Raw genomic sequence first — 27,717 nt, forward strand, 5'->3', positions numbered from 1 at the left:
AGAATCATAGATAATGACCATATCTATCAGATTGCTGAATCTGGATCAGATCAGATCATTTTTATAGCCAAAAGGAACAAATCAATTTGCACTGGCTACGCAGCGCCCGACGTCACGCTCAGACTGATTTTCTGTCTCTCTCGCTCGCACTCTTTGTCGTGTCGTTCAATATTAGCGGCGTCTGCCAGAGGAGAGCCATACTGACTTAGTATCGGGTATAACTGTAGAGTTGCGGTGTCCGCAGCAACTCACAACGTTCCCCCTCGTCTATTTTGTACTTGTGGATATTTCCACTATGCCATTCTACTATTCCTATGCCACATGTACTTTCTGTAACTGTACTTTCTATCTGTTGATAGAATGTTCCAGTCGTCCTTTCTGTACTTGTTCAGAATCTCATAAAATATAGTTTTTATACCCAAAACTCAAAATGAGTATTGGGGTATATTAGATTTGTGGTAAAAGTGGATGTGTGTAACGTCCATAAGGAATCGTTTCCGACCCCATAAAGTATATATATTCTTGATCAGCATCAATAGCCGAGTCGATTGAGCCATGTCTGTCCGTCCGTCCGTCCGTCTGTCCGTCCCCTTCAGAGCCTAGTGCTCAAAGACCATAAGAGCTAGAGCAACGATGTTTTGGATCCAGACTTCTGTGATATGTCACTGCTACAAAAATATTTCAAAACTTCGCCCCGCCCACTTCCGCCCCCACAAATGACGAAAATCTTTGGCATCCACAATTTTAAAGATACGAGAAAACCAAAAACGCAGAATCGTAGAAAATGACCATATCTTTTAGACTGCAGAATCTGAATTGGATCGTATTATTATTATAGCCAGCATCAAGAAAACAATTTCATTTTTTCTCGCCCTGTCTCTCTCTAACACACACGTAGCATAGGCGGCTTTGCTTAGAGTAAAACATTAGCGCCTAGATCTCAGAGACTACAAAAGCTAGAGCAACCAAATTTGGTATCCACACTCCTAATATATCGGACCGAGACGAGTTTGTTTCAAAATTTCGCCACACCCCTTCCGCCCCCGCAAAGGACGAAAATCTGGGGATATTCAAAAATCTCAGAGACTATTAAGGCTAGAGTAACCAAATTTGGTATCCGCACTCCTGTTAGATCTCACTTTAAAACGTATATCTCAAAATTTCTCCCCACCCCTTTTCGCCCCCACAAAGGACGAAAATCTGTTGCATCCACAATATTGCACATTCAAGAAAAATAAAAACGCAGAATCATAGATAATGACCATATCTATCAGATTGCTGAATCTGGATCAGATCAGATCATTTTTATAGCCAAAAGGAACAAATCAATTTGCACTGGCTACGCAGCGCCCGACGTCACACTCAGACTGATTTTCTGTCTCTCTCGCACGCACTCTTTGTCGTGTCGTTTAATATTAGCGGCGTCTGCCGGAGGAGAGCTATACTGACTTAGTATCGGGTATAACCTTAAAGCTCTGGTCGCCGCAGCAACTCACAACGTTCCCCCTCGTTTTGTTTGTTCTTTAACCATTTTTACATGACTGACATTTGACATGTTTGCGCTAATCAGTCTGCCTAAGAAACGGATATCTTTTCGATTTGGTATAGGCACATTTCCAACAGAAATATTTACCGCTCTGACCTGTCCTTTTCCTACATTCATTGCTGCAGATTTGCTTGGATTGAAGCTAAAGCCGAGATCACCACATAGAAGGTTAAAGTCATTTAGTTTTTTTTTAAGGTTTTCAACCGCTACAGTAAACTCTCTGTTGTGAGAGAATATAACGAAGTCATCTGCAAATTGCATCATATGAGTATTTCTATCACAGATCTGATGTAGTCTTTTTGTGTATACATTAAAAAGGAAGGGCGACAGACAAGAGCCCTGTGGGATTCCTCTCTGAACTACCTGAACAGCTTCCCCTATTTTCAGTAGTCTCATAGACATAAAACTGATGATCCAGTCAATGTATGTTTTAGGAAAACACTCATTTTCCATTAATCTTTTTAGGAATTTCAGGTTGACACATTTGTAGGCATTGTTGAGGTCAACAACCACAAGAGTAACGTGTTCCTTGTTCTTTTTCTTTGCCGCTACCACATTGATGACATCATTAATGCACATCACTGCAGACTTGTTTTTATACCCGATACTCAAAATGAGTATTGGGGTATATTAGATTTGTGGTAAAAGTGGATGTGTGTAACGTCCAGAAGGAATCGTTTCCGACCCCATAAAGTATATATATTCTTGATCAGCATCAATAGCCGAGTCGATTGAGCCATGTCTGTCTGTCCGTCTGTCCGTCCGTCCGTCTGTCCGTCTGTCCGTCCCTATTAGCGCCTAGTGCTCAAAGACTATAAGAGCTAGAGCAACGATGTTTTGGATCCAGACTTCTGTGATATGTCACTGCTACAAAAATATTTCAAAACTTCGCCCCGCCCACTTCCGCCCTCACAAAGGACGAAAATCTGTGGCATCCACAATTTTAAAGATACGAGAAAACCAAAAACGCAGAATCGTAGAGAATGACCATATCTTTTAGACTGCAGAATCTGAATTGGATCGTATTATTATTATAGCCAGCATCAAGAAAACAATTTCATTTTTTCTCGCCCTGTCTCTCTCTAACACACACGTAGCATAGGCGGCTTTGCTTAGAGTAAAACATTAGCGCCTAGATCTCAGAGACTACAAAAGCTAGAGCAACCAAATTTGGTATCCACACTCCTAATATATCGGACCGAGACGAGTTTGTTTCAAAATTTCGCCACACCCCCTTCCGCCCCCGCAAAGGACGAAAATCTGGGGATATTCAAAAATCTCAGAGACTATTAAGGCTAGAGTAACCAAATTTGGTATCCGCACTCCTGTTAGATCTCACTTTAAAACGTATATCTCAAAATTTCCCCCCACCCCTTTTCGCCCCCACAAAGGACGAAAATCTGTTGCATCCACAATATTGCACATTCAAGAAAAATAAAAACGCAGAATCATAGATAATGACCATATCTATCAGATTGCTGAATCTGGATCAGATCAGATCATTTTTATAGCCAAAAGGAACAAATCAATTTGCACTGGCTACGCAGCGCCCGACGTCACGCTCAGACTGATTTTCTGTCTCTCTCGCACGCACTCTTTGTCGTGTCGTTTAATATTAGCGGCGTCTGCCGGAGGAGAGCTATACTGACTTAGTATCGGGTATAACCGTAGAGTTGCGGTGTCCGCAGCAACTCACAACGTTCCCCCTCGTTTTGTTTGTTCTTTAACCATTTTTACATGACTGACATTTGACATGTTTGCGCTAATCAGTCTGCCTAAGAAACGGATATCTTTTCGATTTGGTATAGGCACATTTCCAACAGAAATATTTACCGCTCTGACCTGTCCTTTTCCTACATTCATTGCTGCAGATTTGCTTGGATTGAAGCTAAAGCCGAGATCACCACATAGAAGGTTAAAGTCATTTAGTTTTTTTTTAAGGTTTTCAACCGCTACAGTAAACTCTCTGTTGTGAGAGAATATAACGAAGTCATCTGCAAATTGCATCATATGAGTATTTCTATCACAGATCTGATGTAGTCTTTTTGTGTATACATTAAAAAGGAAGGGCGACAGACAAGAGCCCTGTGGGATTCCTCTCTGAACTACCTGAACAGCTTCCCCTATTTTCAGTAGTCTCATAGACATAAAACTGATGATCCAGTCAATGTATGTTTTAGGAAAACACTCATTTTCCATTAATCTTTTTAGGAATTTCAGGTTGACACATTTGTAGGCATTGTTGAGGTCAACAACCACAAGAGTAACGTGTTCCTTGTTCTTTTTCTTTGCCGCTACCACATTGATGACATCATTAATGCACATCACTGCAGACTTGTTTTTATACCCGATACTCAAAATGAGTATTGGGGTATATTAGATTTGTGGTAAAAGTGGATGTGTGTTACGTCCAGAAGGAATCGTTTCCGACCCCATAAAGTATATATATTCTTGATCAGCATCAATAGCCGAGTCGATTGAGCCATGTCTGTCTGTCCGTCTGTCCGTCCGTCCGTCTGTCCGTCTGTCCGTCCCTATTAGCGCCTAGTGCTCAAAGACTATAAGAGCTAGAGCAACGATGTTTTGGATCCAGACTTCTGTGATATGTCACTGCTACAAAAACTTCGCCCCGCCCACTTCCGCCCCCACAAATGACGAAAATCTGTGGCATCCACAATTTTAAAGATATGAGAAAACCAAAAACGCAGAATCGTAGAGAATAACCATATCTTTTAGACTGCAGAATCTGAATTGGATCGTATTATTATTATAGCCAGCATCAAGAAAACAATTTCATTTTTTCTCGCCCTGTCTCTCTCTAACACACACGTAGCTTAGAGTAAAACATTAGCGCCTAGATCTCAGAGACTACAAAAGCTAGAGCAACCAAATTTGGTATCCACACTCCTAATATATCGGACCGAGACGAGTTTGTTTCAAAATTTCGCCACAGCCCCTTCCGCCCCCGCAAAGGACGCAAATCTGGGGATATTCAAAAATCTCAGAGACTATTAAGGCTAGAGTAACCAAATTTGGTATCCGCACTCCTGTTAGATCTTACTTTAAAACGTATATCTCAAAATTTCGCCCCACCCCCTTTCGCCACCACAAAGAACGAAAATCTGTTGCATCCACAATATTGCACATTCAAGAAAAATAAAAACGCAGAATCATAGATAATGACCATATCTATCAGATTGCTGAATCTGGATCAGATCAGATCATTTTTATAGCCAAAAGGAACAAATCAATTTGCACTGGCTACGCAGCGCCCGACGTCACGCTCAGACTGATTTTCTGTCTCTCTCGCACGCACTCTTTGTCGTGTCGTTTAATATTAGCGGCGTCTGCCGGAGGAGAGCTATACTGACTTAGTATCGGGTATAACCGTAGAGTTGCGGTGTCCGCAGCAACTCACAACGTTCCCCCTCGTTTTGTTTGTTCTTTAACCATTTTTACATGACTGACATTTGACATGTTTGCGCTAATCAGTCTGCCTAAGAAACGGATATCTTTTCGATTTGGTATAGGCACATTTCCAACAGAAATATTTACCGCTCTGACCTGTCCTTTTCCTACATTCATTGCTGCAGATTTGCTTGGATTGAAGCTAAAACCGAGATCACCACATAGAAGGTTAAAGTCATTTAGTTTTTTATTAAGGTTTTCAACCGCTACAGTAAACTCTCTGTTGTGAGAGATTATAACGAAGTCATCTGCAAATTGCATCATATGAGTATTTCTATCACAGATCTGATGTAGTCTTTTTGTGTATACATTAAAAAGGAAGGGCGACAGACAAGAACCCTGTGGGATTCCTCTCTGAACTACCTGAACAGCTTCCCCTATTTTCAGTAGTCTCATAGACATAAAACTGATGATCCAGTCAATGTATGTTTTAGGAAAACACTCATTTTCCATTACTCTTTTTAGGAATTTCAGGTTGACACATTTGTAGGCATTGTTGAGGTCAACAACCACAAGAGTAACGTGTTCCTTGTTCTTTTTCTTTGGCGCTACCACATTGATGACATCATTAGTGCACATCACTGCAGCCTTGTTTTTATACCCGATACTCAAAATGAGTATTGGGGTATATTAGATTTGTGGTAAAAGTGGATGTGTGTAACGTCCAGAAGGAATCGTTTCCGACCCCATAAAGTATGACCGGCGTCCGCCATTCTTGCTGGTTTAACCAGATTGCCAAAGACTTACCTCTCCTTTGGGAAATGAAAAGAGGAAAAATTTATATATTGATGAAGATTTGTATGAAATAAACAATGATCCAATTTTTACAATCACTTTTAATTAAGCCTTTGTTGATTGGAAAAAGTCAATTTTCAGACTGTTAAGAAAAAACACGACCGGTCTCGCTCGCTGATGAAAAGGAAGTGGAGGATCAAATTAACCGCAAGGATACGAAAAACACGAAATATCAAAATTGTTTTGACAGCACCTAATTCTGAATATCATTACCTTTTGCTGCGGCATTTGGTATTTCTCGCAGTCAAGGCCACACCATATCCAGTGTTGAAAAACGACATCTTTTAAGTGCTGTGTTACCGATTACTGATAAATTGTTTATTGCAAAAATCTGCAAATAGAAATATTAGAACATTTAATTGGTTTTATAAGCGGAAATGTGCTAGATGTTTAAGGAAAACAACACCCCTGGAGCCGCACTCCAGAACTCCATCTCACCAGCTGGGATCCATTTCCATGGGGCATCGTCGTTTTACTCGTCACGTTAACTCCCCCTTTTCGGGTCTTTGTTGAGTGTAGTGCTCCGCGGCGTTGGCACTTCTTCTGGCTGATAAGTGGCAGGGCCAGGCGCAGTCAACTTAATTAATCAGTTCCCCGGCAATGGGCAAGTCAATTGGATATTTTGGACGCCGACCCGACCCGTGAACGAATCAGCTGAGCCGCGGCGACGTGCACCGACCGTCTATGCCAGAAATTCCAATTAAGACAAATTTCCCACACTCTCTCTCTCCCTCAGTTGGTGCAAAGCTGGAATTTAGTTGGATTTACTGGCGAGACAGCTGCAAGACACGATGTTGCCGCCCGGGAAAACGTCGACCTGGAGTGCTTTCTGGTGACCAAGCACTCCTGGAAGGGCAAGTACAAGCGCATCCTCTCCATCGGCACAGCCGGCATCTCCACCTACAATCCTGAAAAATTCGATTTAACGAATCGCTGGTCCTACTCGGATATTGTGGCGGCAGCCCCCACCAAGACCACAAATGTATGTACTGACTGGCCTATATGGCGATTTAAATGACCAAATCCACCTAAATCCGTTTTTCAGATACCGAATGAGTTCGTGCTGACCATCAAGAAAGACAAGAAGCTGGATACAATCAAATTATCTTCGGAATATCGCAATGACATACTCAGCTCTATATTGAAATACTACAAAGAGTTTGCCGATAAACCGAAAAACACTCAGGTTTGCCCAACTTCCGTTTATGACTCATGTCGTCAGTTATGGAAATGTTTCTTCACAGCGCTTCAGTGCGTACAAGTACCACTGGTCGGGCATCAGCCTGCCCACTGTGCTGGAGGTGACGCCTTGTTCTCTGGACCAGCTGGACCCCACCACAAACGATGTGCTCGCCAGCTACATGTACAAGGACATTGAGGGAATAATAGGTAGCTATACAGACTCGGCTCTCTTGCGTGATGTGCAGTTGTACTGTTTCGTTCTGTCGCCATGTTTCACAATTTTAATTCAATGTTCTGAAAATTTCCCAGTTAGTCCACCATCCATTTTGGATGTTCCTAAACCGCACGTTTCTATGCGATAGTTAGCCGATGGTTTTCAAATGCAACTCTGAATAATTGTCATTCACAATGGAAAAATGGTATTCACTGCGAAAACGTAAACAATGATTGTGACAAAATTAACAAAAAACAAAAACAAGAACAGAACAGCTCGGAAGGACAGCAGACCAAATTTTTGAAAAACTTGTTAATAAAATGGATTTAGTGCCAGAAAACTCCTCCAGTGGTACGTTGAATAGATATATTTGTTTTTTATTGTTTATAATATATAATATTATTACACAACGCAGCAAACAAGAGAACAACAGCAGGCGGCAGGGTGAAATGGAGTGCCGCGCTTGAGAGCCTGCTGATTGACATATGGCAGGAGAAAATTGAAGATTTGCGCGGACCACGCAAAAATTCACATGTGTACATGGAGATGCCCGAGTCCATGAAGGAGGCTGGGCTTGAGCTTGGATGGGGCGAGATAAGGAAAAAGCTCGAGAACATGACCAAAAAATACAGGTAAATATTATTGACTCTGCCAAATAAAAGATTGTGAAACCTACTATTTTTGTATACTTTGCAGGATTGAAAAAAATAAAATTGGACCGAGCGGGGGTGCTCCATCTGGGTGGCAACATTACGATAAATTAAACTAATTTCTGGGGTGCTACCGGATAAACAACATGGAGCAGAGCACATTGGACAACGACAGTAAGTTTTATTAATTTATTGCTAAAAAAATATACTTCATTTAAGGTGTTCATTGCAGATCCTGATGAGTACTTTTCGGATATTATTGAGATGGACCTGGACGGATCTTGTAGCTCCAGCACCTTGTCTGGGCGTCCGCCAAAGAAAAGAAAAAGACCGACATTTCGTGGCTGGCAGAGATCGCCCAGGAGCGTCTCGAACAACAAAAGGACCACCACAGAAAGAAGGAAGAGCACGACGTTAGGCAGGAGAAGATGGTGCAGGACTTGATCAGCACCCAAACAAAATTCCAGAACGACTTATTAGAAGTTTTAAAAAATAAAAATAAATAAGTTTTTAATTTTCATTACGGTCTACACAATATTTTGCGATTGCAGATCGTATCTGTTCTGCTGACTGATTAAAGTCAGCAGAACTGTTGCTGGTATCGGGCTGTTCGCGCTGCTCATTTGTTGCAAGCTCCCAATTTTCATTAATCGCGCTGTTGTGCATATTTAATATATTGTGTAAAATACAACAGCTCATTATTATGGCGCTATTATTTTTGTGGTGGCTACCAAGACCTTTTCCGATTATTCGAAATCTGACTTTTAAATGCCCAAATGCATTTTCCACCACTCGCCTAGCTTTGGAAAGGTTGTAGTTAAACGTGCGCTGTTCCAAAGAGGCGACTGTGCAAAACGGGTAAGGTTTCATCAGCTTTTTAGAAAACCTAAATGACGAGTCCCCGATAAGCATTACAGGGACGTTTACTCCGCTTATTTCCTTGTCTTTCTCTTGGAGTAATGCCAATGCCTTGCTTTTGCAAGGCTTGACTTCTGGTATATCATCGAGTCATTGCCGATATTTACATATGTAAATCTGTATCTAAAAAGAATCGGATTTAAATAATTTAGGACATTAAACCAACTTGCTAAATACATATTTTTGTGCAAGATATTTGCATACCTATAATCCACTAGGGCAAACAAGACTGTGGAATACCAGCCCTTATAGTTATGGTGGTCTACTGCCTCAGCTGCTGGTGGTTTTATTTCGATGTGGCATCCATCTAGAATAAAAAGGAAGTTTAAAAACCAATTTATATGTAAACATATTGCTGATGTTCTTATTGATTTCCTACCAATTGCACCTAGGCACTGAGGAAACCCAATTGCCTCGAATCCCTTTACGCACTCATCAATTTTGTCGGAAGTTAGGTAATTGGGCGACATGTACTCCTTCGAAAACTCGTCGATAAGTGCTCTGCAAAACTCGTGCAGGATATTACACACACTGTTTGGAGCTACACCGAAAAGCCTGCCAACTGTTCGGTACTCAGAGGACGAGCCCAAAGTGTATAGCGCAATGGAATTGCAGCTCGGCAGTTGGTGTCCTTCTTTCGCAGCACTTCAAGCCGATTCACTAAAATATCAAAGCAGGGCCTCTCCATTCGGAAACTCTCTTCGAAAAACGCCTCGTTGTTTTCTGGTACATCTTTCTCCCAAAATGTCCCGAACCGCTTCTAAAACCATAAAATATGTCCTTGTACTTTAAACTATGGTTGAAGTTAATAGAAGTACTCACAAACGACCATAATCTTCCTGGCTTTTGTGTTTTTATGGCAGTTACCCAGTCAAGCATCTCATCCTCGTCAATGTTAAAGTCATCATCGTCAACATCATTATTCATTGACAGAAACATTATTAGTTGGTGCAAGAAAATATTTTGCTGTTGAACCACAGCCGAAATAATTGCTATATCTTCATCATCCATTATAAGAACCAAGAATTAATAAATCTTCCGCGCAAATTTAATGAACTTGTTATTGGCATCAGCTGTTTTTGACGGATGGTGGATGGTGGCAGTGTGAATCGGAGTTTCACATCTGTCAAAAAATCCCACCATTCCCCCGGGATGGGCTCAAAACCAATTTTGACTGTTTCTAATGGTATGAGCTTGAATGTTTCGTTGTTGTCATCGGTTGTAATTTTCTGCCTTCTTGCTAATCTTTCAATTGACTTAATTTTTATGTTAGAAGTAATATTATCCATAATTTCATTCTTCGAAAAACCGAGGGGCACCCCTTTAATTACTCCATAGGATTCCACATAGTCTTTTGGTATAAATACCACTAAATTCATTTTTTTTAACTCCTCATTTAAAACTAAATCATTTGCTTCGCTGAAAACCTTAAAATAAATCTTGTATAGTGTAGGCGCAATAGCTACGATTTCTTTAATTCCTTTGATTTTAAGGTGTCTGATTTTTTCAAAAAAGAAGAAGCCATTTTTGGTGTTTTTGTTTTCGAAGATGGTACTGTTCTTAGTCGATACTAGTACAGCCGCATCACCGATGTGGCACTCACTATACAACACTGTTTCTCTTTCGATACCTACATTTGATGGGTTTATAATCGGATTAGTATTTTTATTCAGTGTTTTAGTCATTTCAGTATTTCCAGTAAAACCATTTATGGCATTTGTGTGAGAATTGTGAACGGTCACACCGTCAGAAGCCTCCACCATTTTGTTACTGTCATCGTCTATCAGCATTTTGCTATTTATGTCTGTATTGGTGTTGTCGCTTTTTTGTTCCTTGCGCATCTTTTTTGCTGGGTACTTTTCGTTAGTCAAGCTGTCGAGATGTCGAATATGTCCTCTTTCACACTTGAACACAAAGCACTGAAGTTTTTTGCTATTGTTTTTTGGGTTTGAATTTTGCTGCTTTTTGCCACCTTATCAGGGGGTTTCAATTTGGCAGACACCGAGTGACCGGCGTCCGCCATTCTTGCTGGTTTAACCAGATTGCCAAAGACTTACCTCTCCTTTGGGAAATGAAAAGAGGAAAAATTTATATATTGATGAAGATTTGTATGAAATAAACAATGATCCAATTTTTACAATCACTTTTAATTAAGCCTTTGTTGATTGGAAAAAGTCAATTTTCAGACTGTTAAGAAAAAACACGACCGGTCTCGCTCGCTGATGAAAAGGAAGTGGAGGATCAAATTAACCGCAAGGATACGAAAAACACGAAATATCAAAATTGTTTTGACAGCACCTAATTCTGAATATCATTACCTTTTGCTGCGGCATTTGGTATTTCTCGCAGTCAAGGCCACACCATATCCAGTGTTGAAAAACGACATCTTTTAAGTGCTGTGTTACCGATTACTGATAAATTGTTTATTGCAAAAATCTGCAAATAGAAATATTAGAACATTTAATTGGTTTTATAAGCGGAAATGTGCTAGATGTTTAAGGAAAACAACAACCCTGGAGCCGCACTCCAGAACTCCATCTCACCAGCTGGGATCCATTTCCATGGGGCATCGTCGTTTTACTCGTCACGTTAACTCCCCCTTTTCGGGTCTTTGTTGAGTGTAGTGCTCCGCGGCGTTGGCACTTCTTCTGGCTGATAAGTGGCAGGGCCAGGCGCAGTCAACTTAATTAATCAGTTCCCCGGCAATGGGCAAGTCAATTGGATATTTTGGACGCCGACCCGACCCGTGAACGAATCAGCTGAGCCGCGGCGACGTGCACCGACCGTCTATGCCAGAAATTCCAATTAAGACAAATTTCCCACACTCTCTCTCTCCCTCAGTTGGTGCAAAGCTGGAATTTAGTTGGATTTACTGGCGAGACAGCTGCAAGACACGATGTTGCCGCCCCGGGAAAACGTCGACCTGGAGTGCTTTCTGGTGACCAAGCACTCCTGGAAGGGCAAGTACAAGCGCATCCTCTCCATCGGCACAGCCGGCATCTCCACCTACAATCCTGAAAAATTCGATTTAACGAATCGCTGGTCCTACTCGGATATTGTGGCGGCAGCCCCCACCAAGACCACAAATGTATGTACTGACTGGCCTATATGGCGATTTAAATGACCAAATCCACCTAAATCCGTTTTTCAGATACCGAATGAGTTCGTGCTGACCATCAAGAAAGACAAGAAGCTGGATACAATCAAATTATCTTCGGAATATCGCAATGACATACTCAGCTCTATATTGAAATACTACAAAGAGTTTGCCGATAAACCGAAAAACACTCAGGTTTGCCCAACTTCCGTTTATGACTCATGTCGTCAGTTATGGAAATGTTTCTTCACAGCGCTTCAGTGCGTACAAGTACCACTGGTCGGGCATCAGCCTGCCCACTGTGCTGGAGGTGACGCCTTGTTCTCTGGACCAGCTGGACCCCACCACAAACGATGTGCTCGCCAGCTACATGTACAAGGACATTGAGGGAATAATAGGTAGCTATACAGACTCGGCTCTCTTGCGTGATGTGCAGTTGTACTGTTTCGTTCTGTCGCCATGTTTCACAATTTTAATTCAATGTGTACGCTTTGTTTTCGGCTGTCCTTGCACTCATCTTTATGGTCTTTGTTTACGTTTGCGCACGTTTTAAGCAGGCATATCGGACTATGAGGGCGGCATTGTGATGGCCTACGGCGGCTTCAGTCGCCTGCACTTGTTCAAAGCCTTGAATCACCACGAGATCGTGCAGAATATTGCCCAGAGTTCCGCTCAGTTCCTGGGCATCGAAACCAAAATACTCAAGAGCCAGATAACACTCGAGCAGTTCGAGAGGCAGCGATTTGGCAAGTTCAGGTTAGACCCAGGGAGTGGAGAAAGTGTGTTCATTTCAGTAAAAAAAGATTTTTCTGTTTCCTCCGCAGTGACGATCAATTTCAAACGTCGATGACCGAGATTACAGTGCAAAAGATAACGTTATGCCATCCGGATCCTGTGAAGCGCATACTCTGCCTTACCGAAGTCACGCTTCTGGAGAGGGATCCCCAAACCTACAGTGTCTGCACTTTGCGCCCACTCACCGATGTGTTTGCTCTGGTTCGCGACAAGGACAGTCTGCAGCGCTTTAGCATCGAGTACAAGAACGGAATCGTGCGCAGTTATAGTACCAACGACAGGGACTCCCTGCTGGCCACTCTGCTGGATGCGGTGCGCTCCAGCGGAAATCAGAATGTACACATACGGATCAGCAACACGCCCAGAGGCAAGAGATACGTCCCCCTCAGCAGCTCCGTGCACGAGGAAACGGAGGCCAACTTGTTGCGCTTGGTCATCAACAATTTCCAAAATCCCTCGAAGCGTTACGAAATCTTGGAGCGTTTCAATGCCAATGTGCCGCACAGTGGGCTCAACTACAGTGTGACGCAGGACGTGGGTAGCCCCAAAGGAATCGTTTGATCACCCTTCTGCAGCATTTTCATTTCCCATTTTAGAGTCTGTTTGCGGAGAACAAGGAGAAGCTCATATTGAGTGCGCTGCAGGCGTTGGCACAAAAGGAGCTGGACAGTCGCACTGCACAGCTGAGCAACCTGGAGCTGGAGGCCATATTTCACGCCCTGACTCGTCTCCTGGCCAGCAAAGTCGGCTATGCAGCCTTCACCAATCTCACGGGGTCTGCATTCCACACAGAAAAGCGTTAATTTCCAGCTTTAATTTAATTTATTTTCATTTGGATGCGTTTCTAGATTTCGCGAGATCATTGGTACTAAGGTTGTGGCTGCTTTGCGACGAAAGGATCTGGCTGTTACATACTCTGCCATTGACATGATCAACTCCCTGATGCATTCGGTGAACACTGACCATGACCTGAAGCAGGAGCAGCTGAATAAATCCTCCATAATGTCATCGAAATCATTTCTGGAAACCCTGCTCAATATGTGGACAACACATGTGGTACGTTCAGCATGTCAATTCGCAACGTAAAACATTTCCCATCAACTCTTATTTCGCAGAGCCATGGCAGTGGAGCCCTTGTTCTGTCGGCCATGCTGGATTTCATGACCTTCGCGTTTTGTGAGCCTTACAGCGAAACGACCGACGGCAAGCAGTTCGATACGCTCCTAGAGTTGGTCGCCGATCGTGGTCGCTACTTGTACAAATTGTTTCAGCACCCCTCGCTGGCGATCGTTAAGGGAGCTGGCCTGGTCTTGCGGGCCATCATCGAGGAGGGGGAGCTGCAGGTGGCTCAGCAGATGCAGGCCCTATCCCTAGACGAGGCGGCCTTGTGCCGGCGCCTGCTGGTGGCGCTGTATACGCCCTCCAATGATCCCACTCTGACTACGCATCGACAGCTGTCACGCCATCTGATTGGGTTATGGCTGACGGACAGCGAGGAGGCCCTGGAGCTGTTCAAGCGTATTTTCGTGAGTTGTGGTCTTCGAGGGTTCTGCCAAAATTATTTACATAAATCTATTTGCTTAGCCCGCTGGCCTCTTGACCTTCCTGGAGTCCGAGTCCGGCGTGCCGGAGACGGATGTGGAGGAGGATAAGCTCAATTTCCGCGATAACCTCAAGTTTGCAATACAACATTCCAACAGAACACGCAAGAATGTGATAGAGAAGCATTTGCAAGGCATCAAGCATTGGGGCATGAATCTGATCGAACAGCAGGATGGGGCAGCGAAGGCTCTGAAGAATCGTCCAGTGGTTCTGCGCAATCGCCTGCAGAAAAAAAAGACCTCCGATGCCATTGTGAATTTGCCCTACTTCTTCTACAGCTTTGCCAAAGATCACAGTCTGCCAAATCTCATCTGGAACCACAAGGTGAGAGAAAGACCCATTCCCAATGTTTTTGTTCTTACATGACTCCTTTGCAGACGCGCGAGAGCTGCGCATGTGCTTGGAAAATGAGCTAAGGCAGTTCCTGAACGATCGAGACTTGGCTGGTCAGATGATTGTGGCCTGGAACTACCAGGAATTCGAGGTGTCCTACCAATGTCTGGCAGATGAAATCAAAATTGGCGACTACTACATACGACTGATACTGGAGAAGGACGCGATGCACTGATAAACTTGATTTCCTGCCTGGTGCTGGAGAAATCCAACTGCCGGGCCCTCATCGATCACGTCCAGTGCCTGGTGGATCTCATCACCCTCGCCCATCTGCACAAGGGACGCGCCCAGCTGAATACGAAAACAAATGTCATTGAGGCCGGTCCAAATATGGCGGCGTACGAGGAGAAGGATTGGTATTACAACATCGAGAAGGACGGACAGAAGCCCCAGCGCCAGGGACCCATCACGTACTCGGAGCTAAAAGAGCTCTGGCACAAGGGACTGATCACACCGAAGACCCGTTGCTGGGCCATTGGCATGGATGGCTGGCGGTCTCTGCAGCAAATCCCCCAGCTCAAGTGGTGCCTTATAGCCAAGGGCACGCCGCTCTACGACGAAACGGAGCTATCCTCCAAGATACTCGACATTCTGATCAAGTGCACCAGCTTCTTCCCCAGCCGCACCCAGAACGGGGTGGCTGTGCTCATTCCAGGACCGAAACTGTCGCGAAAGCTCTCTGATGTAAGATATGAATATTAGTTTATAAGATTTGAATATTAGTTTAAGATTTACTCATCGATAGTATTATAAGAAATACCAATGTACTCGATATAAGTTCATTTGCCTACCTCATGTGGTCCAAGTTTGCCTCACCCACGACCCCGGACTGCTGGAGCGTGTGGCCACCCTGCTCTGCCAGATAATGGAGGACAATCCCGAGATGCCCAAGGTCTATCTGACCGGAGTTTTTTACTTTATGCTCATGTATACTGGCAGCAACATTCTGCCCATCACGAGATTCCTGAAGATGACGCACATGAAGCAGGGATTCCGCAGCGAGGAGGTAAGCAATAAAATACTTATTTGCGAATCAAACTGAATGGCTTGCTCACATTTTCAGACTTCACAGTCGGGAATCATGCACCGCAGCATCCTGGGGCAGCTGCTGCCCGAAGCTATGGTCTGTTTCCTGGAGAACTACAGCGCCGAAAAGTTTGCGGAAATCTTTCTCGGCGAGTTCGACACGCCCGAGGTGATCTGGAGCTCAGAGATGCGAAGGCTGCTCATTGAGAAGATTGCAGACTTCACGCCGCGGCTGCGAGGCCACACGATGGCCAGATATCCGTACATGGCCATACCAGTCATCAGCTATCCGCAGCTGGAGAACGAGCTATTCTGCCACATCTACTATCTGCGGCACCTGTGCGACACCCGGAAGTTCCCCAATTGGCCCATCTCGGACCCGGTGCAGCTGCTGAAGCACACTCTCGACGCCTGGCGCAAGGAAGTGGAGAAGAAGCCTCCTCAGATGACAATCCAGCAGGCATACCAGGATCTTGGCATTGACCTCAACAAAACTCTAAAGCCAGACGAGAGCATGATACGAAAGAGCTACTACAAGCTGGCCCAGATGTACCATCCAGACAAGAATCCGAATGGCCGCGAGATATTCGAGAAAGTCAACCAGGTGAGAGCCGAGGGAGTCTCAAAGAGATCCTAATCCTAATCCTTTGCTTATTTCACAGGCCTATGAATTCCTTTGCTCGCGGAACGTGTGGAGCTCGGGCGGACCGGATCCCAACAATATTGTGCTGATCCTGCGCACACAAAGCATTCTCTTCGAACGTTATCCAGATGGTGAGTGCTCCCATGCTCCCAGTAATCAATTGTCGCAGGGTCTCATCTTATCTGGTCACCTCTTTCAGTTCTGCGGCCGTACAAGTATGCTGGCTATCCGCAGCTCATCAAGACCATCCGACTGGAGACGCGCGACGATGAGCTCTTCTCCAAGGAGGCCCAGCTTCTGACAGCCGCCTCCGAGCTATGCTACCACACGGTCCACTGCTCCGCCCTGAATGCCGAAGAGTTGCGGCGGGAGGAGGGCATTGAAGCTCTGCTTGAAGCCTACACGCGCTGCGTATCCATTTTGGGAGTCGATTCCAAGCCGGAATCGTTGCACTACCAGGTCATATCCAATGTGACGCGCTGCTTTGAGGTGGCATGCAACTTTGAGAAGTGCAAACAGAAGATCATCCAGCTGCCGCAGCTGCTGTCCGACGTGTGCCGCGTCGTGTACTTCAAGCACACGCTGTCTGTGAGCCTGGTGACTAGTCTGGCGGCGAACTACTACGACCTGCAGTGCAATCTGTCGTGGAACGGAGTGCTCTGGTCGCTGCTGCTGTTTATCTTCGAGTATGACTACAAGCTGGACGAGAGTGGCGTGGACGTGAGCGACAAATCCAATCAACAGCAGTTGGCCAACAATCTGGCCAAGATGGCTGTCCTGGGGGGCATTTCCCGGGCCGGATACAGCATGGAGCTGCGCCACAAGCCGATCACTGGCAGCGAGTCCAACTCGCCGGCGGCCAAGCCTCCACCAGCCATCCAGCCCAAACCAGTTGGGGGTGCCACCAGCTCGGCCTACACCCAGAACGCGCATAATCCGCTACAGAGCAAGCAGCGCCTGGCTATCACAGGCGGAAAGGAAAAGGAGCCGGACACCTCATCCGGCAGCAGCTATACCTCCAGTTCCACGCCCACCGACAGCGATCAGCAGAACCCGGCCAAGAGCAGCTCCAGTGCCATCCAGCAGAAGTACATCGTGGCGGGGGAGGCCAAGAATTCATTGGTAAAGCAAGTCCTCGACCGCCTCCTCACCCGCTACATTGCCAACCAGCTTGCCACTGCTCGAGACAGTGATGTGCTCAAGCTGCTCACGGCAAACACGAGGAATCCCTACCTCATCTGGGACAATGGAACCCGAGCTCAGCTCAAAGACTTCCTCGAGCAGCAGCGCACCTCCTCCGCCCGAGAGACCCATGAGGACATTGCCCAGGTCTACGAGCTCGTTTCCAGCTTCGAGTCCTTTGAGTCCCACCACTAGGTGAAGCAAATCTGCTTTCTTTGAACCATTTTGTACTCCTTCTTTAGAGAGAAACTGCAGATTGGCGGCATATTCATACGCATCTACAACGACATGCCCACCCACCCGATTGCGCAGCACAAGCTGTTCATTATGGATCTGCTTGAGTACTTAAAGCACGCGTATCAGTTTCTGCAGTACAAGAGGAATCAAGCCGCCTCTGTTGCCGCTACTAGCGCTGCTGCCGCACCCAAAATGGACAGCGACGGCATCCTGACCCCTGACACACTGGCACCCAATCATCCGCAGCTGCAGATGCAGCAGCAGACGGCTAAGCCGGGCACCACCTTTGACGATGTTCTCAATGCTTACAATCGGTCGAAGAGCCGAAAGAAGCTCGAGACTGATGCGCAGACGGAGCAGAAGCTGGCGCTGCAACAGAGCAAATATGACTTTGCCAGTGATGGGAAACTAGAACTGCAAGGCGAATGCTTTCTGGCCAACAACATATTTTCCGACGTAAGAGCAGCGTATGGGTTTCCATAAAGCAGACGTAAATCTTCTTATTACCTTACAGAGCTCCACGGTTAAGTCGGTCAACCTCGAGGTGGTCGCCCTGGTCTCCCGTAACAAGGAGTGTGTTTCCGAGGTGGCCTCCTGCGAGATTCTGGGCAACTATCTGGTGGCCCTCAAGGATCCGGAGCTGCGTGCCAGCCAGGTGAAGGTGCTGGAGACACTCTCGGGTCTGATGAATGTGCAGGAGATGATCAAGGAGAGGCCCAGGCCAAGGGCGCAGCCATATATCTCCTGGACATGTTCTGCAACTCCCGTAATCCGCAAATCCGAGAGATGTGCGCCGAGATTTTAGCCAAGATGACAGCCGATCGTTTAAGTGGTCCGAAAGTACGCATTACCATATCGAAATTCCTCCCCACATTGTTCATCGATGCCATGGTGGAGTCGCCGCCCACATCCGTGCAGCTCTTCGAGTCCATACACGAGCATCCTGAGCTCATTTGGAACGACAATACGCGATCGAATGTGTGCGATGCGGTCTTGGAAGCCTGCGACAGGTGAGTGGCAGTTTCAGGTTCCAGCTTGGGAGTTCTCCTGATTTCCACCTGTGTTGCAGATTTTACCAGCTGCAAAAATCGAATCCTCGGCATGTGTGGAAAGACCCTGAAATACTTAAGGACATCGTATCCAACGAAATTGTTGTGGCAGGCGTCTACCTGCGCCTGTTTGTCAGCAATCCCGCTTGGACGCTGCGCAAGCCGGAGCAGTTCCTTTCCGATCTGCTCGACTTTGTTGTGGAGCAGATAAGCAAGAGTTCCTCCGAGCAGGATGTCCTCGATCTGTCCACCACCGCGCTCGTGGAGCTGCTGCGCTCGCAGCCGAATCTAACAGACGACATACCAGTGCTGGGCCACATACCAAAGCTGTTCAATCTACTCTCGGTGCAGCCAAAGAACACGCTATCAGTATTACATCAGCTCTCGCTGTCTGAGGTCAGTAGGGTGGCGGACAATTATGACAAGACATCTTCACTTATCTGTTCCCATTCCCTTGCAGTTCTGTGTGAGTGCCATCTCACAGACAGAAAGCGTCGCGCCGTTGAAGAAGTGCATGGAACACAATCGGGATTGCATTGAGAAGGCCTGCGAGGCACTGAGTCGGCTTTTCAAACACCAGCACGTGAGAATTTGAGCCACTGTTAATCAATCCATCAGTTTTGAACAAGCATTCTCTGAATTTATCCCTAGGACTCATTGATCAGCCAGTCCTTGGAGGTGGGACTCATACCTTTTCTGATTGGCTTGCTGGACAGTCGGCTGGAATTCGTTGACAATCCATCTGCGGTTAAATCACAAATCGTTGCGGCCCTTAAAGGGATGACGCACAATCTCAATTATGGCGATCGGGTTACGCAAATCTTGCGTAAGCATCCTGTCTGGGCAGAGTTTAAGGATCAGCGCCACGATCTTTTCATTGCCGACACCAACATACGCGGCTATCTGACGGGTAAGTGGAGAATCACGAATCAAAAAGAATCGCAGATCTTGAGATTTATATTCCAGGCATCAACCCAACGGCTGGCTACCTGACGGCAGGACCTGCGCAAAGCGTGGAAGTGCTCACCTCGCCGCCCCCCATCGATCGCGACGATCCTTCGGCTCGTCCTCCCATAGACTAGCGAGTTCTTCTTTGATATCGGTCTAAAGCTAAGCCTCGCCTGTTTTTGCTTAGCCCTGATTTGGGTTGGGGTGGCAACTAGACACGGACGACCATGCACGGGACTCTCCCATTATTGTATTAAACTTTTGCATATTTTGTATACACGCAGCAAGGAGCGTCGCAGCAAACTGTAACAAAGTTTCATTTTTTATATTTATAAAAGCTGTATAAATAATTAGAGAATAGTTTATACACATACACAAACGCCCAACCTAACTTGAGCATGCATAAAGTGATTATATATATTATTGAATGAAGCATTAAATTCTTCAAAAAAAATTAAAGAAACTCTCATATGTACTCGTTTCTCTTTTTAAGGGTATTCATTGTATACCTAGTAAGTTATAAACCATGGTCACCACAGGGTGACCATTTACGGTTATTATTATGTATACACTATATACTTTTCTGTATATATTGACGTCGAAACTGAGTTGAAGGTATATTTACTGTATATCGGTATATAAAATCAATTTAAGTTAACTATACGCAAGTTTTTTTAAAGGCAATATCATTTTATTCAAACTTACGTTAAATTTCTTTCCCGCTTACGTTTGTGCTTTGACTTTATTTAAGCCTTATTTTAGTCAATATCAAATAATATGGAGTATTTAAAGTTAGCCAATTTGTAGAAAATTTATTCATCAATAGGATAAAATGATGTGTTTAAAGCTAAAGGGCTAGCTAGAAATATTAAACCGAAAATATAAATCGAGGAACATGATTTCCCATCAAGGGCAGAGATCGCAGGGCATTGTCGACCAGTGGTATTAAAATACTCTACACGAAAATAATGAATCTTGAAGAATTTTAGCACAAAGAAGAATTATTATTATTAGCATTATTTTCCGCAGTTTTAAATGGTCTATAAAAAGGGGTATGGACAACAGGAAAAAACAGCTGTGGAAAGTTGCAAGGTTCGTAGGAACCTCACCTTCCGTGTAAGGACAATATACCTTGAAATCAAAAAGCCGATATTGTCTCCAAGGTATATTAGGCAAAAGGGGTGGATTTTACCGTGCATACTTTGCATTTTTTGGGCCGTTTTGCCTGTTGTCCATACCCTCGTTTTCTTCCCATTATGTAGCAAATTTTTAGTTACCGTGTAGTTCTACTTTTTCGGTCGCAAGCCCACACCCCCACAAATTGTAAATATTGTTACCAACTCGCGCACTAGCACAGTTGTTGTTAGTGATGTAAATTTGAATTAAAACATCGATGTCGATGTCCATCGATGTTGTCAAAATCAAACATCGATGTTGGATTGATACATCGGATTTATTCTTCGATGCATCGATGTATGACCGCAAAATCAGGATCTGAAGACACGGCGACAGCCTCTGAAGATTGCGATGGGAAAATTAGTGACAGGCAGTTGTGGTACTGTTTCTGATACTGAGTTTTATTGAACAAATGGATCTCCTTATATAGCTAGCAGTGGTACTCTTATTGTATGGGAAGGAACGCACAGGCTCCATGTGAGTGTATTTTTAGATAGGGTGCACTTACTCTGTGCGGGGGTTACATTTCAGTGCATTTACTTAGGTACTTGGCAGCAATAAAGTAAATAGTTTATTGCTTCATCCTTTTTGGTGGGTTCGAGTTTACAAGTGCAATTGTCTATTCTTAGTTTCTAATGTAATTTTCTTGTCGTCATATTCATTGACATGAAGTGACATGGAAACAGGTCCCACGATCTGATATTATCCTAGTAGGGCGACTATAGAAATCAAAATATTTACTTAAGGCATCCTTCGCTTCCCGCGTGCTGGTACTATTAACCGGGAACAATTTGACAAACTTAGTGAATGCATCTATTACCACAAGGAGGTGTTTTCGCTTAGATCTAATACTCGGCAATGGACCCAAATGATCAACATGTAGGGTATGAAAAGGAACACACGACTTTGGGATACTATGGAGCGTTCTGTTATGGATTGTTTTATAGGCTATTCACACTGACGACCATCCACCATCCACCATCCATTTCGGGGACGGTCCGTAAGGTTTTGTCGTTCCGAAAATTTCCCAGTTAGTCCACCATCCATTTTGGATGTTCCTAAGCCGCACGTTTCTATGCGATAGTTAGCCGATGGTTTTCAAATGCAACTCTGAATAATTGTCATTCACAATGGAAAAATGGTATTCACTGCGAAAACGTAAACAATGATAGTGACAAAATTAACAAAAAACAAAAACAAGAACAGAACAGCTCGGAAGGACAGCAGACCAAATTTTTGAAAAACTTATTAATAAAATGGATTTAGTGCCAGAAAACTCCTCCAGTGGTACGTTGAATAGATATATTTTTTTTTTTATTGTTTATAATATATAATATTATTACACAATGCAGCAAACAAGAGAACAACAGCAGGAGGCAGGGTGAAATGGAGTGCCGCGCTTGAGAGCCTGCTGATTGACATATGGAAGGAGAAAATTGAAGATTTGCGCGGACCACGCAAAAATTAACATGTGTAAATTAAGTTGTCCGTATGTCCAAGTAGCCTTAGCTGCTTGATGCGGTGGTCCTCGTGCGGGTTCCGTGGTATAGAATCCTTTATGAAGATTATGTTGGAGAGATAACTGTCTCTCTTATCACTGGCCTTGTGGTACAGTGGTATAGAATTAATAATTCAAAGTCTTTACGGCTGGTTGCCGGAGCAAGGTTTATTAACAAGCGTTAGCTTTCGTTATAAGAACAGAACTAAAACTAGGAGCCACCAGCAAGCTGGGGCATAAGCTGAATCAAAAGTATTTAATTGCCAAAGAATGCAAAGCTACAAAATATATGTACTTAGAGCTACAAAGCTACAGTCGGTAAGCCGACTTGGCATAAGCGATAATGCTGATCTTGCGGCATGTGCAAGATATCAGATTACCGCCGGTTGACCGTCACATTCAGGGCGCTGAACTGAAGTTCGCTGATTTGGCATCTTGAGTGCAAACAACATGGAGCAGAGCACATTGGACAACGACAGTAAGTTTTATTAATTTATTGCTAAAAAAATATATTTCATTTAAGGTGTTCATTGCAGATCCTGATGAGTACTTTTCGGATATTATTGAGATGGACCTGGAAGGATCTTGTAGCTCCAGCACCTTGTCTGGGCGTCCGCCAAAGAAAAAGAAAAAGACCGACATTTCGTGGCTGGCAGAGATCGCCCAGGAGCGTCTCGAACAACAAAAGGACCACCACAGAAAGAAGGAAGAGCACGACGTTAGGCAGGAGAAGATGCAGGACTTGATCAGCACCCAAACAAAATTCCAGAACGACTTATTAGAAGTTTTAAAAAATAAAAATAAATAAGTTTTTAATTTTCATTACGGTCTACACAATATTTTGCGATTGCAGATCGTATCTGTTCTGCTGACTGATTAAAGTCAGCAGAACTGTTGCTGGTATCGGGCTGTTCGCGCTGCTCATTTGTTGCAAGCTCCCAATTTTCATTAATCGCGCTGTTGTGCGTATTTAATATATTGTGTAAAATACAACAGCTCATTATTATGGCGCTATTATTTTTGTGGTGGCTATCAAGACCTTTTCCGAATATTCGAAATCTGGCTTTTAAATGCCCAAATGCATTTTCCACCACTCGCCTAGCTTTGGAAAGGTTGTAGTTAAACGTGCGCTATTCCAAAGAGGCGACTGTGGAAAACGGGTAAGGTTTCATCAGCTTTTTAGAAAACCTAAATGCCGAGTCCCCGATAAGCATTACAGGGACGTTTACTCCGCTTATTTCCTTGGCTTTCTCTTGGAGTAATGCCGATGCTTCGATATGTTTTGCAAGGCTTGACTTCTGGTATATCATCGAGTCATTGCACCTTCCTGCAGAGCCGATATTTACATATGTAAATCTGTATCTAAAAAGAATCGGATTTAAATAATTTAGGACATTAAACCACCTTGCTAAATACATATTTTTGTGCAAGATATTTGCATACCTATAAGTGCTCTGCAAAACTCGTGCAGGATATTACACACACTGTTTGGAGCTACACCGAAAAGCCTGCCAACTGTTCGGTACTCAGAGGACGAGCCCAAAGTGTATAGCGCAATGGCGATGCGCTTTTCCAAAGGAATTGCAGCTCGGCAGTTGGTGTCCTTCTTTCGCAGCACTTCAAGCCGATTCACTAAAATATCAAAACAGGGCCTCTCCATTCGGAAACTCTCTTTGAAAAACGCCTCGTTGTTTTCTGGTACATCTTTCTCCCAAAATGTCCCGAACCGCTTCTAAAACCATAAAATATGTCCTTGTACTTTAAACTATGGTTGAAGTTAGTAGAAGTACTCACAAACGACCATAATCTTCCTGGCTTTTGTGTTTTTATGGCAGTTACCCAGTCAAGCATCTCATTCTCGTCAATGTTAAAGTCATCATCGTCATCATCATTATTCATTGACAGAAACATTATTAGTTGGTGCAAGAAAATATTTTGCTGTTGAACCACAGCCGAAATAATTGCTATATCTTCATCATCCATTATAAGAACCAAGAATTAATAAATCTTCCGCGCAAATTTAATGAACTTGTTATTGGCATCAGCTGTTTTTGACGGATGGTGGATGGTGGCAGTGTGAATCGGAGTTTCACATCTGTCAAAAAATCCCACCATTCCCCCGGGATGGGCTCAGTGTGCAGAGCCTATTAGGCATCGAGTTTAGTATACACGGTAGACAGTTACTGATGAACCTTGCCACTTTACTTCTCATTGACGGAAACCAGTAGGTCCTCAAAAGGTCACTCACGCACTTCTCTGCGGCCAGATGTCCTAGTTTTTCGTGTGACCGCCTTATCAACTGCTCTTCCATACACATTGGTACATAGAAACATAGTTTGTTTTCACAACTCCTCTTGTAAACAATACCATCTATCATTTCAAAATCTACTTCAATTCCATCCTCTAGCATTTTTCGAATCCTAACTACTTCCTTGTCTCGCATCTGTTCTGTTTGCAATATCAAATCAACATCTTCTGGCGTTGCACCTACTACCCCAACTATCAATGATTTTAGTAATCTTTCCTCCTGAAACTCTAACTTGTCCCTCTCTACTGTATCCTCAACACATTTTTTCTCTTTATCTGAATTCCTACTACTAATGTACTTTACTCCTCTGCCCGAATGTCAGATATGAATTGTAAGATATGAATATTAGTTTATAAGATTTGAATATTAGTTTAAGATTTACTCATCGATAGTATTATAAGAAATACCAATGTACTCGATATATCGATACTTGTCCTCGACAAGTATCGATATGCCAACACACATTCATTCGAATACGCCGATCAAGAAAGAAGAACATATAATAAAACCGTGCTATTAAAAGTTTACAGAATATTAGTTTATAAGATTTGAATATTGGTTTAAGATTTACTCATCGATAGTATTATAAGAAATACCAATGTACTCGATTTATCGATACTTGTCCTCGACAAGTATCGATATGCCAACACACATTCATTCGAAAACGACGATCAAGAAAGAAGAACATATAATAAAACCGTGCTATTAAAAGCTTACATATATATGTCTGCGACTGAACAGTACCCTTCCCAAACACACAACGGGTTGCCTTCGAATGATGTTAACGGCGTTCGCAGTTTCATATTTAAACAAATGTATACCATCTATAGTAAATTTGATTCATTTTAAGTCAAATATGTTTACTTACTTTGGCATTGCTGTGTTGCTGCTTACAGAAGACAAATACGCAATGATTTGAAATTAAACGATCGATGTTTTGCATCGATGCATCGCCCAGCATCGGTACCAGCAAAAACACCGGAAAACATCGGTAAACATCGGCAAAAAAACATCGATGCTCGATGCATCGATCTGTTTTTACATCACTAGTTGTTGTTCTTTATTTTCCTTTTTTCGCTGTCAATGTCGGCAAACAATGTCGCTTGTGGCATATTATAGCGACTCCTCCGAATCCGACGAGGATAGCAGCAAAAAATCCGAAAGCGAAGAGATAAATGGGTAAGCAGATTCGATGACATATGTATATGGGAAGAAAAATAACAAAAACCTCGTACAGCACGCCGCCAACCGAGAAGCTGCCGCCAAAGTTGCCGAGCGCGAACCAGGCGCTGGGCCAAGCAGGCGGCAAGAAGACGGGCGAGGTGTTCTCCAATCCATTTCTAGAGGCAGAGCTGCAAAAGACAGCGTCCCTGGAGCGGCACGTTAAAATGGTCAACAACGACACCCATTTGCAGCTAAAGAATGGACGCAAGATATGCTGGAACTTCAGGAAAGGACGATGTCGTTTTGGAACAAGCTGCCAATACGCCCATGACTCTGATTTGGCGATGACGGAAGAGACTCCTCCCAAAAATAGTTTTGATCCAGTCCAAGCAGTCCAGCTGGTGAAAGATACTGGAAATACCAACACGCGCAAACGTCCCGGCCTGGGTGATGGCTTGGAGCCAGGCAAACGGGTAATGAAGTCGTACCAGAAGCAACACCCATCTGGCCGCCGTTAAACCAGTCCTGCATCTGTGATCTGTAGCAAGCAAGTATCTCCCGCAGGACCATAGGTGTTCGTCATTACATTCGGAGGCCGTCGTCATCGCAGCTGTCGCCGCAGTTTGTACTCTCCGGTAGCTCCAGCGACAATCTCAGCGTACACACTGAACTCCAATATGAGCGTAGCATTGGTTTATTCGGCTGCCGCGTAGACCCATCACTGTTGCCATCCTCTAAGCCGTCATCGTCACAATTATCTTATAGTAGAACAAGCGTAGTATATAGAGCTATGTAAATAAATCGTCCTTTAAACTAAAATGTACCTGAATCCTGAGAGAACGATATGTTGCCGATGACAAAAGCCACGCCCCTCACCGCTAGCTTCCTCACTCTGCATGCAACCTCTGTCAGGAGGGAATCCCTCGTTCTTCGCATTTCCCTGCCTCGGTGGCCCACAAAGCAAGCGGCCAGGGAGTAGACCACAACGACTTTTGTTTTTAGTGCAGCCTGGACATCGTCAGTCATTTGCTGATCGAAGGCTTTAAGTACTTCAATGAGCTCCTCTGATGTAAGGACTTCCACCACGTGAATGTCCGCCATTGCCTTCTCGCTTGTTTCCTGGTCCACTTTACGCTCCAGCAGCATGTCTTGTATCCTTTTGGTGGAGAAGTCTTGCTTGGTATCGATGAAAAGCACTTGCCGTTTGTGTTTCCATACAAAATTAAGAGCCAAGGTGTACAGTACTTGGGTGTTTCCCACGCCAGTCTGGCCACAGACTTCCCAGACTCTGCCTCGCCTGAACGGCTGCGCAATGGAGTCCAAAAACTTGTCTAATCTGAAACAGGCCGCTCAGTAAATACAACAACTCTGTTCATATTGGCCTTTGAACTACGCTACTCTTCTATGACCGTTCCAAAGTCCAACTCGTTAACAGTTTCCACAAATGCCTCCGACTGCCATGGCAGCATATCCAGCTCCTTCTTAATCTCCAGTACTGATTCCACTTTGATGGCCAGCAGCTTGTGCAGTTTCTGGTCATCAGCATCGTGGAAGTCGAGCAAAGATTCCATATTGTTTTTATACCCGATACTCAAAATGAGTATTGGGGTATATTAGATTTGTGGTAAAAGTGGATGTGTGTAACGTCCAGAAGGAATCGTTTCCGACCCCATAAAGTATACATATTCTTGATCAGCATCAATAGCCGAGTCGATTGAGCCATGTCTGTCTGTCCGCCTGTCCGTCTGTCCGTCCGTCCGTCTGTCCGTCTGTCCGTCCCTATTAGCGCCTAGTGCTCAAAGACTATAAGAGCTAGAGCAACGATG

General features: G+C 44.2%; 3 protein-coding genes and 2 pseudogenes across 3 annotated transcripts; 3 read left to right on the forward strand and 2 right to left on the reverse strand.

The window, feature by feature from the left end:
* The first annotated feature begins 6,195 nt into the window (after positions 1–6,195).
* Positions 6,196–8,553, forward strand: LOC117190184 (dnaJ homolog subfamily C member 13-like). Its single transcript, XM_033395247.1, has 8 exons — positions 6,196–6,292; positions 6,469–6,791; positions 6,855–6,995; positions 7,054–7,198; positions 7,301–7,556; positions 7,621–7,837; positions 7,902–8,029; positions 8,088–8,553. Exons 1-5 carry the CDS (start codon positions 6,196–6,198, stop codon positions 7,351–7,353), a joined length of 759 nt encoding a protein of 252 aa, XP_033251138.1. The 3' UTR covers positions 7,354–7,556; positions 7,621–7,837; positions 7,902–8,029; positions 8,088–8,553.
* A 2,582-nt stretch (positions 8,554–11,135) lies between these two features.
* LOC117189635 lies at positions 11,136–20,168 on the forward strand (annotated as a pseudogene).
* Positions 20,169–23,001: 2,833 nt separating this feature from the next.
* Positions 23,002–24,677, reverse strand: LOC117189634. The gene is made up of 3 exons (XM_033394754.1): positions 24,214–24,677; positions 23,863–24,151; positions 23,002–23,781 (listed from the first exon to the last, which is right to left on the reverse strand). The coding sequence occupies exons 1-3, from the start codon at positions 24,400–24,402 to the stop codon at positions 23,762–23,764; spliced, it is 498 nt and encodes a 165-aa protein (XP_033250645.1). The 5' UTR covers positions 24,403–24,677; the 3' UTR covers positions 23,002–23,761.
* A 1,108-nt stretch (positions 24,678–25,785) lies between these two features.
* Positions 25,786–26,710, forward strand: LOC108158825. The gene is made up of 2 exons (XM_017291522.2): positions 25,786–25,906; positions 25,965–26,710. Exons 1-2 carry the CDS (start codon positions 25,824–25,826, stop codon positions 26,407–26,409), a joined length of 528 nt encoding a protein of 175 aa, XP_017147011.2. The 5' UTR covers positions 25,786–25,823; the 3' UTR covers positions 26,410–26,710.
* LOC117190185 lies at positions 26,445–27,486 on the reverse strand (annotated as a pseudogene).
* Between the last annotated feature and the right edge of the window lie 231 nt (positions 27,487–27,717).

This window comes from Drosophila miranda, assembly GCF_003369915.1.
Source record: "Drosophila miranda strain MSH22 chromosome Y unlocalized genomic scaffold, D.miranda_PacBio2.1 Contig_Y1_pilon, whole genome shotgun sequence".
Taxonomy (NCBI): Eukaryota; Metazoa; Arthropoda; class Insecta; order Diptera; family Drosophilidae; genus Drosophila; species Drosophila miranda.